The sequence below is a fragment of the Sorex fumeus genome, unplaced genomic scaffold (assembly GCF_029834395.1).
Source record: "Sorex fumeus unplaced genomic scaffold, SorFum_2.1 ptg000109l, whole genome shotgun sequence".
NCBI classification, from domain to species: Eukaryota; Metazoa; Chordata; class Mammalia; order Eulipotyphla; family Soricidae; genus Sorex; species Sorex fumeus.
This window is the reverse complement of record NW_026606166.1, coordinates 31,909-50,270: the sequence shown is the minus strand read 5'-3', so window position 1 is coordinate 50,270 and position 18,362 is coordinate 31,909. Positions and strand designations below refer to the sequence as shown.

General features: G+C 54.0%; 2 protein-coding genes across 2 annotated transcripts in view; one reads left to right on the top strand and one right to left on the bottom strand.

Annotated features, from left to right (window-relative positions):
• Window positions 1-10,734, top strand: part of LOC130042727 (golgin subfamily A member 1-like) — a 48,500-nt gene extending 37,766 nt beyond the window's left edge. Inside the window, exons 16-23 of the mRNA XM_056134908.1 lie at window positions 2,561-2,650; window positions 3,166-3,268; window positions 3,364-3,494; window positions 3,722-3,865; window positions 6,946-7,005; window positions 7,352-7,522; window positions 7,923-8,009; window positions 8,713-10,734. Coding sequence (XP_055990883.1) covers window positions 2,561-2,650; window positions 3,166-3,268; window positions 3,364-3,494; window positions 3,722-3,865; window positions 6,946-7,005; window positions 7,352-7,522; window positions 7,923-8,009; window positions 8,713-8,793 — 867 coding nt within the window. The 3' untranslated portion in view covers window positions 8,794-10,734. The remainder of the gene's footprint in view (window positions 1-2,560; window positions 2,651-3,165; window positions 3,269-3,363; window positions 3,495-3,721; window positions 3,866-6,945; window positions 7,006-7,351; window positions 7,523-7,922; window positions 8,010-8,712) is intronic.
• Window positions 10,735-11,765: 1,031 nt separating this feature from the next.
• Window positions 11,766-18,362, bottom strand: LOC130042719 (actin-related protein 2/3 complex subunit 5-like protein). Its single transcript, XM_056134887.1, has 4 exons — window positions 18,077-18,362; window positions 14,850-14,922; window positions 13,146-13,322; window positions 11,766-12,299 (listed from the first exon to the last, which is right to left on the bottom strand). The coding sequence occupies exons 1-4, from the start codon at window positions 18,223-18,225 to the stop codon at window positions 12,237-12,239; spliced, it is 462 nt and encodes a 153-aa protein (XP_055990862.1). The 5' UTR covers window positions 18,226-18,362; the 3' UTR covers window positions 11,766-12,236.

The following is an 18,362-nucleotide window of genomic DNA, read 5'->3' as shown; positions in this document are numbered from 1 at the left end:
ATGGAGCCAGAGTTATAACACAGCAGGTAGGGTGCTTGTTGGCCCAGGTTTGATCCCTGCACCACATATGGTCTCCTGAGTCCTGTCAGGAGTGTTGCCTGAGCACATTATACTGTCGCTCTGGAGCCCCGTCACATCACTTTAGAATGATGCAGCTAGCTCATCAGTTATACTTCATTAAGACTGTTCTTAAAAGCAGTGAGCATAATTCATTAAAACAAGAATTGGTGACATAGAAGAAAGTAGAATTGAATGCAGAAATTCAAACTAAAGACAAAGAGGATCCTATAAGATGTTACATTGTGTCAGTGGGAGGCCTAGAGTAAAGAAAGAGAAATTATTGAGGAGAGAAAAGGTTGAAATTTCCCAAACAGTTAAAAGCCACTGACTTAAGATATAGAAGTCCCTGTCCTTACAGACTGGAACAGGAAAGTAAATCGTTGCCCAGAAATCCTAGAGTAGTAGAATAAAGAAAATCAATAAAGCAACAGCAGTCGGCCCCACTAGATTTCAATTGAAGAAAGCAGTCAAGAATATCTTGGGGGTAAAGGAAAATTTTAGATGGAAACATAAATTCCTAGATGTAAGTTCCAGATGTAAGGAGGGAAACACAGGGAGGAGAAGAGATGATGGCAGGTGCGAGCACAGAAGCAGCAACATGGATGCACCCCCAGGGTCACTCGGGGTTCAGGCCTGGGAAAGAGCCTTAGGTTCCTGTGCCTATTTCGTGGCCAGGGCAGACAGCATGAGAAGCGTTGAGAGGGAGCAGCTGCAGCAAGCAGGAGCTAAGGGACCACGGAGGAAGTGGGAGTTTCTAAATGTAGAAATTAAGGGGAGGAAGCCCCGCAGATTTGACTCTCAGCACAGTCATTGTCAGGGGGGTGGGGCAGTGAGTAGGTTCAACTGCACAGTGGGTGCAGCTGTTTCTTCAGGATGATGTTGCTGCCAGCAGAGCCCCTGTTGCTGGCAGAGTCTGATATCAGGAGTGCCAGTCTTCATTCTCCCTCCCGTCCCCTTCTTGTCTCACATGGGCAGAGAGCACTGTAGAGCACTTGCAGGCTCCTCGTCAAGTATGAAGCTGGGTGTGGCCAAGATGCTGCAGCTGCGCCTAAGGTGCAGTTCATTTCCAAGCCTAGAGGGAATTTTCTCAGTATTTTGGGGTTCTGTATTAATGCCACGATGGCGAACAAATATACTAAATAATTCCACCTGGGCTTTTTTGTTTGGTTGGTTTTTTTGAGCCCCACCCAGTGATGCTCAGGGGTTATTCCTGGTGGGCCTCAGGGAACCAGCTGGGGTGCTGGGTTCAAACCCAGGTCAGTCGTGTGCAAGGCAAGTGCTGTACAGAGTACCTGCTGTTCTCTGGCCCCTGGTCTGTTGATTGAGATTTCTCCTATGCCCAGGCCTTGGCTGTCTGCATCAGCATATAGTCTGAGGCTGGTGAAAAGGTGTTTGCACACGCTGGTAAGGTAGAGTTTTGGGGTCCCTGGTACCATCTCTGCAAATCTCCTATGCAGTGCTGGTTGCATCTCTTCCTGGAGGGCTGCATTAGCCCTTTGGCTGGGACCATGGACTTTTCCTTTCTCCCTCCATCCCCAACAGTCTCGGCAGCACATGTTTGGAAACGTGTATTTTTTAGGTAGAGACATTTAGAATTAGTGGTATTCATGTTTTTTCAAAATAAGTATTTCCTTGGGGCCGGAGCAATATACCGTGATAGCAGGTAGGGCATTTGCCCTGCACGCGGCTGACCCGGGTTCAATCCCCAGCATCCTAAATGATCCCCCGAGCACCATTAGGATTAATTCCTGAGCACAAAGCCAGGAGTAACCCCTGAGCATCTCTGGGTGTGACCAAAAAAGAAAAAAAAAGTATTTCATGAGCCCCTCTGCATACCAGCTTGGTGGCCTGATGGCTTCAGCAGCAAAACTGAGCTGTGTCTGTCAGGCAGAATGCCAGGTCCAGCATGGTTCTGTGGCATTGGCACACTCTTGGGTGCTGCAGGACTATCTAAGTCAGCTTTTCCACACTAGTTGGTTTTTGCAGAAATCCAGTTCCGTTATACTAAAGCAAATTGCCCTTGACTTACAGTGGCTCACCTGCAGATCAGCCCCAGGTCTGGGGGCTGGGGATGCTCTTCCCAGTGGGGGGGAGGGGGGGTTCTGAGTGCTGCTTCCTACCTTTGCTTGTCTCTCTTCTCATGACTGGTTCTTGATCTCTCTCTCTTTTTTTTCCCGGCTTTGATTTGGGGGCCACACCTGGTGCTACTCAGGGCTTATTCCTGGCTCCACCCCTCGCTCATGCAGCAAAGATTCCGTCTTGACAATGTGTGAAAATCTTCCCGGAATTCCTCAGCCCTGACATGGCTCCCGGATGCTGGGCGTTCCCCTGGGTCTCATCTCTTTCCTGAACAGCCAATGTAGTCACTGGTTCTCGTCACAGAGGCCGCTGCAGGGGATGCTGCCTGCCCTGTAGGACACTGTTCCCTCTACTCCTGCAGTATGTCCCCACAGGGAACTGAATTGCGGGGCTCCATCTCCTCCTTGTTTTCTGGGTGTAGGAAGAATGGAGCCAGAAGGAACGGGTGAGCCTGGCCGTGGCCCAAGCCCTGGACGAGGTGCAGAAGCAGCGGGAAGAGCTCCAGCAGCAGGTGGGCCCACACAGGGCTCTGAGACCCTAGCGAGCACTGGAAGGGGGATAAAGCAGCCCCGACCCTCACAGTGCCGGATTCAGTGTGAGAGTCAGCGAGTCACAGTCACAGACCCTGGATCAGGGTCACAGTCAAATAACACGGGGGCTGCAGTTCTCAGAGCTGGACCAGTCCTGCCTTTGAGGACATGGTGTCAGGCCCAGACACTCCGGTGATGGGCTCTCGGCTTTGATCCATCTCACTGAGTCTGAACCTCAGACGGCCTCTCAACAGACCCTGGGTTCTGGGAGTGGGATGGTACTGCCTCAGATGCGCACCCTGTGGGGCACAGGCTATGGTGGGCAGGCTGACACCACACCCTGCCAAGGTGTGGTTTGGGGGGCTGTTCACAGGAACTACCAGGTGCCCACTGAGTGCTTGAGTTCACAGGGATTATGGGTCAGAGGAAAGGGCCAAGTCCTTGGGCAGAGAGCTACTGCTGCCAACTGCCTCTTGCTTTGGTCTCTCTTGCCAAGGTGGCTCACCTGACCACTGTCATCAGCGAGAAGGAGCAGAGTCTGTATGAGAAGACAGAAGCAGTGCTCCGGAAGGAGCAGGAGCTCCAGCAGCTGCAGCAAGGTGAGGGGCTGGTGCGGGGGGCGGGGGGGAGCGGTGCACATGCTGCCAAACAGCCCCCACAGCTCAAGCTCACATGCATGTCCCTCTTGGCCCAGGTCACGAAGCGGTCCTGCTGCAGATGCACCGGCTGCAGGGGGAACTGGAGGCGCTTCAGAGTTTGCGGGCAGAGGAGGTCCAGGATGACCTGCTGGGGCTGCAGGCTCAGGAGCAGGGGGTGGCACCTCAGGTACAGCCTTCAGGGACTCTGGAAGCACTGAGGGCAGGAAGGGGGTGCAGACGCCCAGTGAGGGGATCTCTAGCTCTGGGACGGGCCAATGCCCAGGGGCTTTTGCTTTCCTAAAAGTGGGGACGCTCAATGGACTGGGTGGTCATGAGGCTCACAGAGCCCAGGAGCTGTGGCAGCACGTGTCACCAGTGCTGTTTCAGTGCCCATCTTGCCACCCCTCCCTGTAGGGTACCTCGGAGGCCCTGCAGGATCCAGTAGACCAGCTCCCATCAGCAGCAGAAATACCCAACGGTGAGCTGGGCATCACGGACCTCGGGCAGCTGCAGCAGGAGAAGCGGGACTTGGAGCAACAACTCCTGGAAAAAAACAAGGTGTGGCCTCCTTCCCTCCACTTTTCACTTTTCCCCGCCCACACCCTCTGTCTCTCCCTCACAGAGTAGCACCCTGACCCTACAGCAACCAGGGTTTTCCTGGGCTTCTGTACCTGCCTGTGTTGTGCTACTGCCGCACTCCTTGAGGGAACGCCAGGATGCCAGGTGCGGGGCCGGAGCCGCAGAGTTGTGCGTCTGGCTCCCTCCCCTGCTCTCTGCAGCCACCCCCAACATCCCCACCCCCCTTAGGCTCTGACAGAGGGCAGGGCAGTTGGCTGGCCCATGCAGGTGCTGCCCGAGGGCCTGGCTTCCACGTGGACTCTGCTCCGGATGCACAGAGCCTTGACTTAGCTCCTGGGTCTGGAACACTGCCGCCAGTGCTCTTCCCTGTGGCTCACACTTGGACATCACCACACACAGACTGCTGCCTTGGCGTCAGTATTTGAGCCCTGTGAAGGCTGCAGGCTGGAAAGCAACCCCAGGCCCCACGTTGTGTGTGTGTGTGGGTGTGTGTGTGTGTGTGTGTGTGTCTGTGTGTGTGTCTGTGTGTGTGTCTGTGTCTGTGTGTGTGTCTGTGTCTGTCTGTGTCATTGTGTGGTGTGTATGTGTATTTGTGTGTGCACACGTGCTCATGGGTACTTCAGTCATTTAAGGAGGGGAAGGGAAAGTATTCTCCCTTCCCTCGATTCCCTCCCTCCACATAATCTGACTGAAATAGAAACAATAGGCAGGAAAGTCCTACAGGAGAGCCTGCTGGCATCCAAGACTGCCCTCCTGTCCCTGCACAGTCCCACTCTAAGTCTCCACCCTTGAACTCTGCACTTTCAGCTCTGCACCAGTGTCTAGAGGGCATCAGAAACTGCACCCATCCAGCTAGGTCCAGGCAGAACTCATCTCAGCATATTCCAGGCCGAGTTTGATCCTGTCACCACATGCCCTCACCACCTCTAGCACCAGAGGGTGTGGCCTCTATTAAAAAATCCAAGAGGGACTGGACTAACAGTGCAGACGGTGGGGCACTTGCTTTGCACGGGGTCAATCTGGATCCCCGGAACCACATGTGGTCCCCTGAGCCTGTAGGAGTGATGGCTGAGCACAGAGTCAAGAGTAAGCCCTGAGCACAGCTGGGTGTGGCCAAAAAACTAGAAAGAGAAGGGAGGGGAGAAGAAAGAGAGGAATAGAAGGAGGGAAAAGCAAAGAGGGGGGTGGTTTGGAGCATTAGTACAGCAGGGAGGGTGCTTGCTTCGCACGCAGCCAACCTGGGTTCAGTCCCCTGCGTTCTGTAAGATCAGGAGTGATTCCTGAGCACAGAGCCAGGAGTAAGCTTGACCCAAAAATAAGACAGAGAAGGTTGGGAGAGGGAGATAGAGAGAGAGACTGATTGTGATCCCTAGCATTCCAAGGTCCCTCAAACAATGCTGGGAACCACCCCTGTACACAGGACCAAAAGTAACTCCTAAGCACCACCAGGTGTGACCCAGAAACCAGACATCCCCAAGCCCCATGCCCTGGCTTGTCTCATCCGCTCTTGTCCCAGTGTCCTTGTCTGCTCCTCTGTTCCTCTCACAGCAATATCCTAGCACTCCGCATCCTGCAGTACCTGCTCTTCCCTGGAGCACTTCTTCTGGGGGGTTGTTGTTTGTTTGGCGCCACACCCAACAGGGTTCAGGGCTTACTCCTGGCTCTGCACTCAAGGATCACTCCCGGAGGTGTTCAGGGGACGAAATGGGATGCCAGGAATCAAACCCAGCAAGGCCAGTCCCGTACCCCTACCTCATCCCTGGAGCACTCCTGGGGGCAGCTGGGGTCCTCATGGTTCTGGCTGGCTGTCACCTCAGCTGTGTCCCCACCACTGCTCTGGCTTGTCCTTCTCACTTGCCCAGGTCCTGCGCACCCACACACACATGTCTGCCCTCAGTGTGTTTCAGCGCCCCACTCCTACCACTGGACTTTTGCACTGAAGACCCCAGCTGAGGCCCTCCCCCCATCACCCTCACTTTCTTTAGTGTCATGTGGCCAGTGAAGCCTCTTGTCAAGGCCTCTGATACTCTGTATGTGGGACACCACTTGCCCTCTGAGGCCAGTTATTTGTCTCCCTCTCTTCTCCAGCCCCTTGGGACAGGGATACTTGGCATAGTGAGGACTCAGTATGCTTTGTGGAGTTCATTAATGAGCCTAAAACCTAGAAAATCAAATGAGACAAGATAAAGTAGCAGATGTGCTTTCAGGGGGAGTGTACAGCCTCTGGGCTTGAGGATACAAATCCAAACCATGTGGCCCTTGTTCAGCCCAGTACTTCTGGACTTCAGAGACCAGAAGTGCTTGAGGACTCGTTGAGCTGGGTTTAACCTCAGCGGCCAAGCAATAGTACAGTGGTTAGGGTGCTTGCCCTGCATGCAGCGGACCCATATTTCATTCCCAGCACCCCATATGATCCCCCAGCACCATCAGGTATGATTCCTGAGCATGGAGTGAGGAGTAAACCCTGAGAACCATCGGGTGTGGCCCAAAAGCTGAAAACAGAAGTGAACCTTCGCCACTCAGTAAGGCCTGGGGGAGCCCCTGAGTTTCTGTTGCTTTAGGGACTAGGGTTGAGAAATCCCTAATTTGAAAGAGATCCCTGCCCAAGACCCCAAGACCCATGCCACCCAAGGTCCAAGGCGCTAACTGAGCTTACTGCCAAGGGAATAGCTGGAGTCCATCATGGTGAGTCTTAGGGGCCGAATCTTCCTCCCCAGCTAGGACCAGCCAGAGTGGGCTGGCAGTGTAGACATGGTGGCGGGTGGGAGCTCCTCGATGGTAATCCCAGTGGGACAGGACACCCAGCACAAAGCTGAGCCTGGCCAGTGCAGGTCCCCATGCTCAGCTAGGTCCAGGGGTTTATGGGCAGGAAAGCAAGTAAGTGCCATCCATGTCGGGCCAGATTAGGGCAGCAGGCACAGGGTGACCTTGGGATGAAGCAGGTACCCTCACAGGTGTGTGTGGCGGGGGAACCATTTTGTCTCCCTTGCAACTTAAAGGTGGTTAAATGTGCCTTTAACAAATGGTCTTCTTTTCGGGGGGTGGGGGTTTTGTCTCAGACCATAAAGCAGATGCAACAGAGGATGCTGGAACTCCGAAAGACACTGCAGAAGGAGCTGGTGAGTGCCTCCGGGTCAGGTGAATGCAGGGTTCCCCGGTTGCAGATGACTTTGCAGAGTGAGCAAGCTCTGATGAAGAGGCCCCAACCTTGGGCCTGTGCTCTCTTGCCCCCGGCCTGTCCATTGTCCAAGGTTCAGGAAGGTGGCGGAGCTCTAGGCCACATGCTGGGGTACTAGCACCTCAGCATAGACTCGGGGAAGAGCCAAGATTTCCCGGTGTTGGTGCTTCCTATGGCAGGGGATTGAGGGAGTACGGGCCTGCCCATGTGGGAGGCAGCTGAGACTCTCATGGGACCCCTGACCTGCCTTGAAGCATTGATGCAGCTTCTTTATGTTGGTTTTTCAGAAAATTCGACCTGACAACGAGCTCTTTGAAGTCCGGGAGAAGCCCGGACCCGAGATGCCAAGCCTGGCTCCTGTCATGACCAATAATGCTGACCTGACTGACTCCCGGGAGATCAACTTCGAGTACCTGAAGCACGTGGTTTTAAAGTTCATGTCCTGTCGCGAATCTGAGGTAAGGCGCTTAGGGGTTGTTGGGGGAACCTGGCTGGAGGAACTGAGCCTGTTGGACCTTCTCTCAAGTCTGTGTCTTCCACCCCCATGTTCTGACTTGACCTGAGCAAGCTCCCTTCTCTTGCTGGCCTCACTGATTGAGTGGTGGCAGTTGGTGGGGCCTTGGAGTGAGCTGGGGGGTGTGCCAGGGCCCAGGGCGCAGGGCCCAGTCACCAGCACTTGCGTCCTGCTCCTGCTGCTGGCCCAGCCAGAGGTGGTAAGGAATAAAAGACTGGTGGTCGCTGGAGGCCTCTGCAGGCCCCTCCTGCCTACACAGGGCCTTGCTCGAATCACAGGCGGACTCAGAGGCTGCCTCTGAGACTCTGCCCCAGGCCCACGGCAGCCTGACCTCTGTGTTGCAGGCATTCCAGCTTATAAAAGCCGTGTCGGTGTTGCTGAACTTTTCACAGGAGGAAGAGAGCATGCTCAAGGAGACCCTGGAGTATAAGGTAGGCCCTGCTGTGCTGGAGCACAGCGCCCACAGCGCTCCGGGAGCATGCCCTGTGCAGCTTTTGTCTCGCCACTGACCTGTGGCAGAATTGTCTGAGGGCTGCTCTGTGCCCAGGTCTGTACTGAACTGACCATGCTTTTCAGAGCACTTTTCACCAATCCCACTTGTCAGGAGCCTCAGCTTGACCAGGACTTTAAAAAAAAAAAAGTTTTTAAATATGAAATTATTCTGGGACCAGAGAGGTGATAGAGAGGTTAAGGTGCTTGCCTTGCACATAGTAGCCCTGGTTTGATTCCTCTTATCACAACATCAGGTCCCCTGAGCACTGCCAGGAGTAAGCCCTGAGCACAGCTGGGTGTGCTCAAGAAGCCAAGTAAAACATTCGATGACTAGGTATTATATGCTTTGCGTGTGTGAGGCCCTGGGTTCAGTCCCAGCACTGTGAAAAGTAAAAACAAAAGTACTCCGGAACTACTTGCATAACAAGAAAAACTTTAGTAAAATGGCCTCCAGTTCCACTTATTCCTGTCCACTGTTTTCTCTCCTGCTTCCCTTCCCAACTCTGCCTGCAGCCTGGCAGGTCCAGCCTTGGTGTCAGCTGCCCACTCATCTCCAGGAAGGCTGGCATTAGGGGACCCTTTATGCTATCTGCCCCTGACTCCCAATTTCCTCACTCAAGGTCTTTTCTCTTTCAAACCCAGATGTCATGGTTCGGGTCCAAGCCAGCTCCCAAGGGCAGCGTTCGGCCCTCCATCTCCAGCCCTCGGATCCCGTGGTCCTAGGGGAAGCAAGCCCAGGCAGGGGCTCCACGGACGGACACTTTTTCTGTGAAAAGAACACTGACACAATAGGCAGGGTGGGTTTTTAATCACTGTAACTGCAGTATTTTGTACAAGCGTCTAAACATTGTTTACAAGACTTGAGGCCCACTTCCCTGCAGGCTGGTAGAAACCTCAGGAGGTAGCGGATCCTGTGTCATTCTAATCACCCAGCGGGGTCCTGCCACACCGCCCATTTCCACTATGCTGTTAAGATGCCAGCGCTGGCTGGAGGGGGCCCTCGCACCCAAGCCTACTGACTTCTCATGTTGGCATTTAAAGCAGAAGCCATCAGCGGCTGTCAGGAGGCACAGCTGCCAGGTAGTGCGACGCTGGGCATGACACAACACAGCACAGCAGCCTTGGGAACCAAACCCAGCAGCCAGACCTGCTGCTGCCACAGAGAACCCGCTCAGCACAGGCAGCTTTTCTGATCCCCTACCAGGGAGCATGTTTGGCTTTCGATGAGGTAAAAGAGGCTTCTTAACCCTTCCTGTCAAGAAAATACTATTTCACCTTATCTCCCCAACCACCGAGAACCTTCAGTGTGTCTATGGTGAAGGTTCTCTGGGGCCAGTGTGGATTAACAAATATGCAACTCCGTGACAGAAGCCCATTTTATGGAAGGAAAGTAGCAGATGTGTAAAAATCGTAATAGTACCAAATACACTCAATTGCCTTTTCACTGAATGTACTTGTCTTGGATAGGTTGCTGGTAAACCATTTTAAACTATTTTTTATAGCTGAAGCTCTTCACTATTATAAACGTCTTCTGTATTATAAAACTAAATGGTGTTCTTAAAGGAAAATCAGAGCATCAAGAGGAAATGGAAATTATTTCTGAGATGGGAATGGCTGTGCCCCTTGTAATTTTGCTGAAACTCTGTGGGATTTCATTTGCTTTGCTCTTAATTCTGTGCTGTAACCCAGAGCAAATGCTAATCACACTCTCTGCTATTCAGGACAGACTACTGTTCTTCCCCGCAGCCTTGGCCACATTAGAGGCAGTCTCCCTTGATCTGGACCCCCCTGCCTCAGCACTTCAGATTACACTACATTTATATATGGCTGTAGAAAGTGGGATTATGGAGACATAATATGTATCCATTATTTTTAAGATAAAGGAACATGTTTGCCCTGGATAAGTCACAGTATCAAACCTAGAGAGAAACCATTTACTGGTTTATATTTGATACAATTTTCACGGTTAAGAAAAACTGAATTAGTAATTGGAACTAAATTTGTCAGTTTTCCCATGATATAAGTGACAATTCTCAATGTGCTTAGGGCTCAGATCTTTCTTTCAGTGACCTACCTCTTCCCGTGGTTCCTCCCTGCAGCATAGTCCAGGTTCAGAATACTAGTTTCCATTCCCATTTCCCTCATGGGGTCATGAACCAGGTGTTCTGTTCTGTTCTTTGGACAGAAAGGTGACTTTATTTATAAACTAGGACTTCCGCCTTCCAGGACAGACCCCCACGAGCTTCAGAATTCAGGAGCTGGCAGAGCCGCAGCAGCACAGCACAGCTGTGGGAGCGCCAGCCACCGCCTCTGGCTCCTCCAGCCACTGAGCTGGTTTCATACACTCCCACGTCCCTGGCAGTTCTCCGTGCTGTTTAGGGGCCCCCACTAAGATTGTACTTGCTTAGGGAGGAGCCATGCTGATTAGGCTTTCTTCCCGCATGGTGAAATTCCTTCAGCTTTAAGAGGAAGCGTGAAATAAATATACAAAGTGATTGAATGCACTTTTACTTGTACAAATTGTTCTGTGACAGTATATATAACTTGCCATGGCGTCAGACCTTGAACTCCCACCCTGTTGTACATAGCAATTGTACTATCTAAACCTGCTGTAGAAACTTCATTTGTGGTGCAATAACTTTTTGATTAAAGCTCTTCAATCCAGATGTAACTACAGTGGGTTTTACTTGATAGCTTGGTGTATATTTATTTCACATGTTAAATTTAGAATTGTCTTTTTGTTGGTTTTGGATCACATCAGCAGTGCTCAGACAACCATGCTGTGCCAGGGATTAAACCTGGACCTCCTGCATTTAAAGCAAGCACCCAGCCCATTGAGCTCTCTCCGGCCCATTACATATTTCATAACTAAAAGCTAACTTAAAGGATACGTCTTTCAGAAGGCATCACCCGATGGACTTGTCAAACTGCATGCAGCTCCATGTGCTGAAACAAGAAACTATGCTCTGCTTAGTATTGGTTCCGAGAATAAAACCTTGCGTTTTTATATGTATAAACCAATTGCTAGCAACAGATGGGCTTTTGGCCCTTTTGATAGTGTCAAGGGGCTCATTGGTTGTGGCATCTAAAGGTGCATATTTGGGTGATGCTGAGACTCAAACACGTGGGAGGGAGGCCCCATTAGCCTTGGGGGGTGGGGGAGGGGAGGGGCAAAGAGTGCAGCAGGTAAGGTGCTGGCCTTGCACACAGCCAACCCAGGTTTTATCCCTGGAACCATGTAAGGTCCCCTGACCACCACCAGGAATGATCCCTGAGCACAGCCAGGAGTAAGCCCTGAGCACTGCCGGGTGTGGCCCAAAACCAAAAATGAAAACTTGTCCACGTCTCAAGTAAGAGTGCCCACATCATTATACCCAGTGTCAGATGAGGAGCAGGCCAAGGTCTACTCCACTCCAAGTACAGTCACACAAACGGGAAAATTGGAAAAACGAAGTCAGTGTTTGGCACTTTAACTCCAAAATTCCACAGAATCAAAAGTGAAACGTTTCTCTGAAGCAACTGTTAACACTGCAACCCAGGCCTGAGCTCCTACTGGGGCAGGACAGTGTCACTGACATTAGCTTCTGGAGGTGGCTAAAGGGGGACGTGTCCACCCTCTCCCAACTTCCCACTGGCGTCGTCATCCCATTCACTGTCCACCTTATATACAGACATGACACGACATGATGCACACATGAACTAATAAGCCAAGAGCTTTATTGATGCAGCAGGCACTTTACAATGAACCCATGAGAGCCCGCCTACTCTGGGAGGCCAGGGCACTGTTAAAAAACCCTCAAGTTTCTCCACTCCCAAAAAGCAAGCTTCCCTTTCCCCACAGCCCTTGGCTTTGCGCCTGCCCTGCTCATCTCAGTCCCCTTTCAATAGGCAGTGCACGCAGGTGCCCCGACTGGTGCTGGCTGTCACTCCAGTAGAGTCACAATGTCAGTTTTGCAGGACTTGCGGACATAGGCATAGACTATCAGGTCCTGTAAAGGATTAGGAAACAGACGATTTCTCCCTCCACCTTGAAAATAAAATACACTTCAGATGCATGTCCTGAAACAGATCAGTTAGAAGTTACTAGGAAGACGGTTGGTTGTCAGTTCCTTCTTCACCAGCCTGCGCATCCAAAATTCTCCAGGTAACATGAGTCTTTTTGTTGTTTAAACAGTCTTTCTCGCAGTAAGAACTCTTATAATGGATCCTAGTCCTCCTACTGCTAATGCCTGTGGGGCAGGAAAAGAAACAAATGAGACCTGGCCGGCTGGCCCGGGACATGTACTCGCTGACCAAGGTCCTGCCGTATCACAGGCCCCCTGAAAATGGGCCACCCAACACCACTTAGGAGACGGCCCTGTTCCAGGACAGTGTCCTGTCCAAGAGCCAGGGCTGTCAGAACCACTTATCACCAAGCACACAAAGGGCCCTAGTTTTTCCCTCCAAAAGACTCAGTTTCCAGCCTACAGGCCCTGGTCTATTAGATCTAACTTCTTAGGGTGCCTTTAAGGGGCCACTGGGCCTGGCTGCTGGCCCACCATGCAGAGGGCTTGCTTGCCTCTGTTCCCCGGAGCACTGCTGGAGTCCATGTTCTGAGTGGGCAGGCAGAGCACAAACCCACCAGTCAGACTAAGGCTGCCCAGTGGCTGTCCCCTCAGGCAACCAGGCCCGTCAAGTGCAGAAGCCTTTCCAAAAGGCCACTTAGTCTCCTTGAAGGCAGTGCCAGCTACAGGACACTGGCATACAGGCTGCAAGCTTGGCCTTACTTATGGGCCGATTGAGATAAAGAATGGACATGGCTTTTCCTGCTTCCAGTGAGTGGAGAGCCTTTTAAGTGACCTGTTTAAAGAGTTTAAAGAGTTCTGTCTCTGCCCCCTTGTATTGCTAAGACACCCATAACCAATTCAAAGTAGTGTGAAAAAGTAATAGCCTGTTGACCTACCTTACACACCACCGGCCCCATGTCCCCTCTAAAGTCTCCCAAGCCACCCACTGTTTCCTTCCAGGCGAGTCTGGCCTGTGGATTTGACCCCTAGGTTGGGCTGAGCCAGTGTGCAGTGGTTATGTCCACGTACCTTTTCGTGCCACTGGAGTAACACTGCACTGCTATTTTCTGTGGGCTTCTCAAACCCTTTATAAATGTACTTCATTAACAGGTCAATGCCATTTCTGTCCAGCGACTGCACAGCCTGCTCAATTTCACTGCTCTTAAAATTTGTAAGCACCTTCAGCACCACGCCCTGGGCTCGCTCCTACAGAGAAAAGAAAGCCGTCAGGCCAGGCACACCTGCACCCCTGGGGTGGGTACAAACACCACAGCAGTGAGGTGGAGGTCAAAGCCCCAAACCACGTGGTCCCCCAGCACTACCCCCTCTTCCCCCAAAGCACTGCAGGGATGACCTGCTCGTCCCCCGCACCCTGTAGTCCTCACAGCCCCACGTCCTCAGGCCCTAGCAATGAACCACCTGGTCTGGGTGACCCAGGCTGCCTGAAGCCCCTGAACACCTCAGGAACTTTGTCTCCCCAACACATCAAGCCAAAGGGTCAGAACACTGATCATTCGAGAACACTGTTCAATTTAAAAACCATTTTAATTAGAAAAATGGGTCAAAATTCTTACTGATTTAAAACTGAAAGTGTCCCTTATTACTCAAATTATTCTACAGTGAAAGATGTGGTTTACTGGGAAAGGGGAGAGGCAGCAATAGTTTTTTTGGGGGAAAGGTGGGGGTGACACCTGGTAGTGCACCAGGAACCTGCAGTGCAGTGAAGCCTGAGCCCCGGGTATGCAAAGCCTGCACTTGGCCCTTCGAGCCACCTTCCCAGTTCAGCAGCAGTTTCCGGATACTACCAGGCAGCCCCTGTGTAAAGCACAACTGGGGGGGCTTTTTGATTTACAAAAAGAGATTGGAAGGTTGGAGTGAGTCTAGTCCAGCAGGTAGAGCACTTGCCTTGCATGCGGCCTACCCCAGTTTGATCTCCGACACATCTCATTCCCCAAAGCACCGCCAGGAGTGATCCCTGAGCGGCACCAAGAGCAGAGCCTGAGTACCCGGGTAGCACGACTCCCTCCCAACACCCTCAAAAAAAAATCAAAACGAGGCTGGTTTGGGCTACAGCCTCCCTCTGTATTCACACCCAGAATGGGGTGGTGGGGGGGGGGGGGGTGCCTTCTTGTCCACATTTGGGGGCAGTCTGTGATTCCATCAAGAGATGTTAAAAAACAGAAACAAACTCCAGCTTCACAGAGACTCCTGCCCGGAAGCAGTTAAGTACAGCTGGACACATCTCTCCTCCCAGATTTTGAAGGATACAGTGGAAGTGCTGGGGGACCATGCAGTGCTGGGAATCAAACCCAGACCCCCACATGCAAAGCACATACTCGGCCCTCAGCAGACCTTGAGGGCAAATTATCTGGTAGCACTGATAATCCTTGTGTAGAGCAAATCTATTCAGTAGCCTAAGAAAGCAGAACCTCGGGAAGTCCCCCAAGGCCAGCTCATTTCTAGATCTGAGAATCAATCGCAGGCTTGGCAGACTTCTCACCCGGCGGCCTTGGGGAGGAGCAGTGGGTTCCTTAGGGAGCTTTTGCTATCAACACTGACAGCTTCAATGGCTGTGGCACTGCCCAGTGCCAATTCCCTTCCCTGGCAGCTAGTCACTGGTGGAGAGAAGCAGCAGCTGCGGTCCAGCGTCCCAGGGAGCTTGTGCTCAGTGAGGAGACAGACAGCCCGAGCCTGGCCCCAACACTGTCAGTGGTGGCCACAAGACCCCTTTACCTTCACAGCTTGATTCTTGGTGTTGATGGGAGAGTTCCGCAGAGCCGCGTGGAATGCCCGAAGCATGTCCCCTGTGCATCACCACCAGTTAAGGATGACTTGGCTCCAGTCTGCGCGTGCTCAGAAGCAGTCAGAACCTTGCCCACTTCCACCCACTGCCCACCAGCAGCTTCTAGGTGGGCAAGGCTGTTCAAATGGCAGCCTAGTGTTTTCCTGAGGTACAGAGAGGGGAGGGCACCTCTGCCAAGCTTGCAAGTTCATCTTCCTGTCACCCCTTCTTTCCCTGAAAGGCAAGAGCAAACCTACCACAGGCAGCTGGCAGCAGAACCAGACCAGCGCTGCCCACCACTGCCGGGCATCCCCTGCCCCACTGAGCCACCAGGTCAGGTGGTATCCTCAGCCTCTCCAGGGGACAAGGGCAAAGAGGCCGTCTAACTTGCCGCCCATGTTCTCTCAGTTCGACTGCTAAAGAAACAATGCTGTCAGGCAACAAATCCTACCCACGCCAGTGAGCCCCCCACTGCTTCCGGAGGGGGGGTTAGTCATCTAAAAGAACTCCCTGAGCTGATCCGAGCCCTCCTCCCTCTACACACATACCCTGGACTTTGCTGTCATTCTGACACCACATTCTAAATAGTTACAATCTGGGTTAGGTCCCCAAAGGTGACACCTATTTTAAACTGTTACATCATCTGACTTTCATTTCCCCATCTCAAACACTGGCTTCAGCCAAAAGGCTTCAAAAATAGAACAAGGAAGGGCTCCTGCCAATCAGGTGTCTCCTGTTCCCACAGCGGAGCCCACAGTACCAGCCCCGGCCCCACCTGCGCCATCAGAGAAGCAGCCCACACCCTCTAGCTTCGGCCTTGTCCCAGGCGGGCGTCAGCCACCAGCAATGTCTATCTCACAGCTCTGGATAATTTGATATCCCACAGCAAGCGGCAGAGCCCAAAGTGTCGAGGAAAAGGCTGGCACACTCTCCACTCAGGGCCAGCTTTCTGGACAGGAAGAGCGCCCAGTAACTAGTCTCTGGGCGCCAAGTCCCTGCTCAGAGCCATCTCCATCCTCCCAGACCTTCACGCGGGCATGCATTAGCAGGAAGGTTCCCCTACAGCACAGACGCTAACAGGGGGCCCCGCATCAGACAGTGTGGCAGGCTGGCTGCTGCGCCTTTCATAGGGCAGACCAACTGTGTAGCCAGCGACCCCCCAGCCTTGGGGCTCCCCCAGATCAGGGTTTTTTGGCCACAGCACTATGGACACTTCAGACCAGATGCTTTACGGACATAGCACTCCCGGCTTCTCCACGGAGTTCAGCAGCACCCAGAAGTTGACAATAAAACATCCAAACAATGGCAGATTTCCTCAGGGGAGGAGAGAATGCAAAAAGACCCCAAACCACTGCTCCTGGCTCCCACCAACCGCCTCAGTGAGGGCAGAGAACAAATACTTTGAACAGAGAAACGGCTCAGCCACCGAGCCACAAGTTTCCACATCTCATTTCTGCTACCTACTCTGGTGATGAGTTATTCTTTACAAAGCCAATGAAATGAGGGAACCAAAGATGCACTTGCTTTACAGTCAAGTGCATGACTTGTATGTATGAACCCCCGGATTCAACCCACAGGACTAAAAAGACTGAAAGACAACGAACCCGAGGCTGAGATGGGAATGACCTGCTCAAGGTTACTAAGCCAGGGCCTGAACCAAAGCCAACCTGGTGACAGTGGCGGGCAGGAGCCTTCCAGGGGACTGTCCGCAGATGCAGCTGCTTCCTCCACCAGAGAAGGGCCGAGGTTCAGAGGGTGTGAACTAGCGCTTTCTCTCCTTCACTGTGCCATTCCCTACCACCTGACTCATTTCACAGCACTGGGACAGGTCCCCTTTCCTGCCTCCAACCAAACAGCTGACAACCCCTTCTTCCCTCCACTCTGCCCCAGGACCCGACAGGCCTGTTGGAGCCTAAGCTGGGGCAATAATCAAATCCAGGCGCTGCAATGGCGGGGAGTCACTGAACGCCCCGCTCTTCCCTCTGGGGCTCTCACCTGCTAACCTCCCTTTCCCCAATCCCAAGAGGTGCCTGGGCTCTCCATGACAACCAGTTTCTGGCACCTTCGAGGAGCAACCCCAGCAGCCCTGCGGGTAAGCCTAGTCTCAAGGAGCCTAGTAGGAAATGACCTTCACACCGCGCCTCCCCCGCCAAGTACCCAACCCAAAGGCCACAACCAGGTGGGCAGAACCCACCTTCCCCAAGGGGCCCAGAGTGGGGGACGCAGCCAGGAGGCAGACCCCAGTAGGCAACCCAGGTCTCACTCCCCACCCAGGGAGCAGCGCCCATGCCCCACCCAAGTCCGTCTCCTGACCCCAGGTGGGGTCCACCCAGAAGACGGCACCGGTCTCCTCCCGGGCGGGGCTGACTCAACCCCCAAAACCTGATTTATAGCCCGCCGGCGAGGGGGAGGGGCGCGCGCTTCCTGCCGCACCGTGTCGGTAGGGAAAACGCCTTCCTGTGAGGTCGGTTTCCTGTGCAAAGGCAACTGCAGAGGGCCCAGCAGGCTGTGACAGTCACCTCTATTTGTGACAGTCGCCTCTATTTTTAATCCTGCTTCTCGAAAGGCTGGTCTTCTGTGGCCACCCGCGCTGTCACCGGCGGCGGCCAGGCCCCACATGGCCCTTTCACGGGACGCTCTGCATTCCCTTAGCTCTAGGGGTTTGCCTGCACAAGAGTCTATGGGCGTGGGGGGGGCGGGGGGGGACAGCGGGAGGGGGGTCGCGAGAGCCAGACCCAACTTGTTGGACGCGCTCAAACCCGGCCAGGGAGGTGGATGGGGTGGGGGTGGGGTTCCCAGGAAGCCCGAGGCTGCAGGGTGACTAGGGGGTGACGGCGCTCGCCCCGGCAGGACCGTGCCCCGGAGCCGGCCCGGCCGCTGCATTACTCAGAGGCGGCTCGCCCCGGCCCCCGCCCCCGCCCCGGCCGAGCGAGCTCGGGGTGACCCCGTTTCCCCGCGGAGCGAAGCGGGGCGGCCCAGGGGCTCAGCCCGGGGGGGGGGGGTAGCGGGACGGCCGGGGGCTGCCCTCGTGGGGGGCCGGGGCCGCGGGAAGGGGTGCGGGGAGGCGGGCCACGGGCGGGAGGGGACAGCCCCCCGGGGCAGTGGCTCCGAGGGGCCGGGGTCGGGGGCCAGGGGTGCGAGCCGGCGAAGGCCGGGCCGCCGTGTCCGAGAAGGATATTGCCGCAGGAGCCCGTCCACCTCGCCGGGGTCCGGGCCTGGCTCCCCCGCCGCCGCCGCCGCCTCCTCCTGCTCGTCCACGAATTTATTCTCGTCGAACTCGTCGATGTCCACCCGACGGAAGCGCGAGGACAGCGTGTTCCGGGCCATGGCGGGGGCTCGGCGCCCGTCCGCCGCACCGCTCCGCTCCGCACCGGCTCGGGCTCCGGGGCGGGAAGCGGCCGCTGGGCGCCTCCTCCACCTCCTCCGCGCGCCGCCGCCGCCGCCGCCGCCGCTGTCCGCCCACT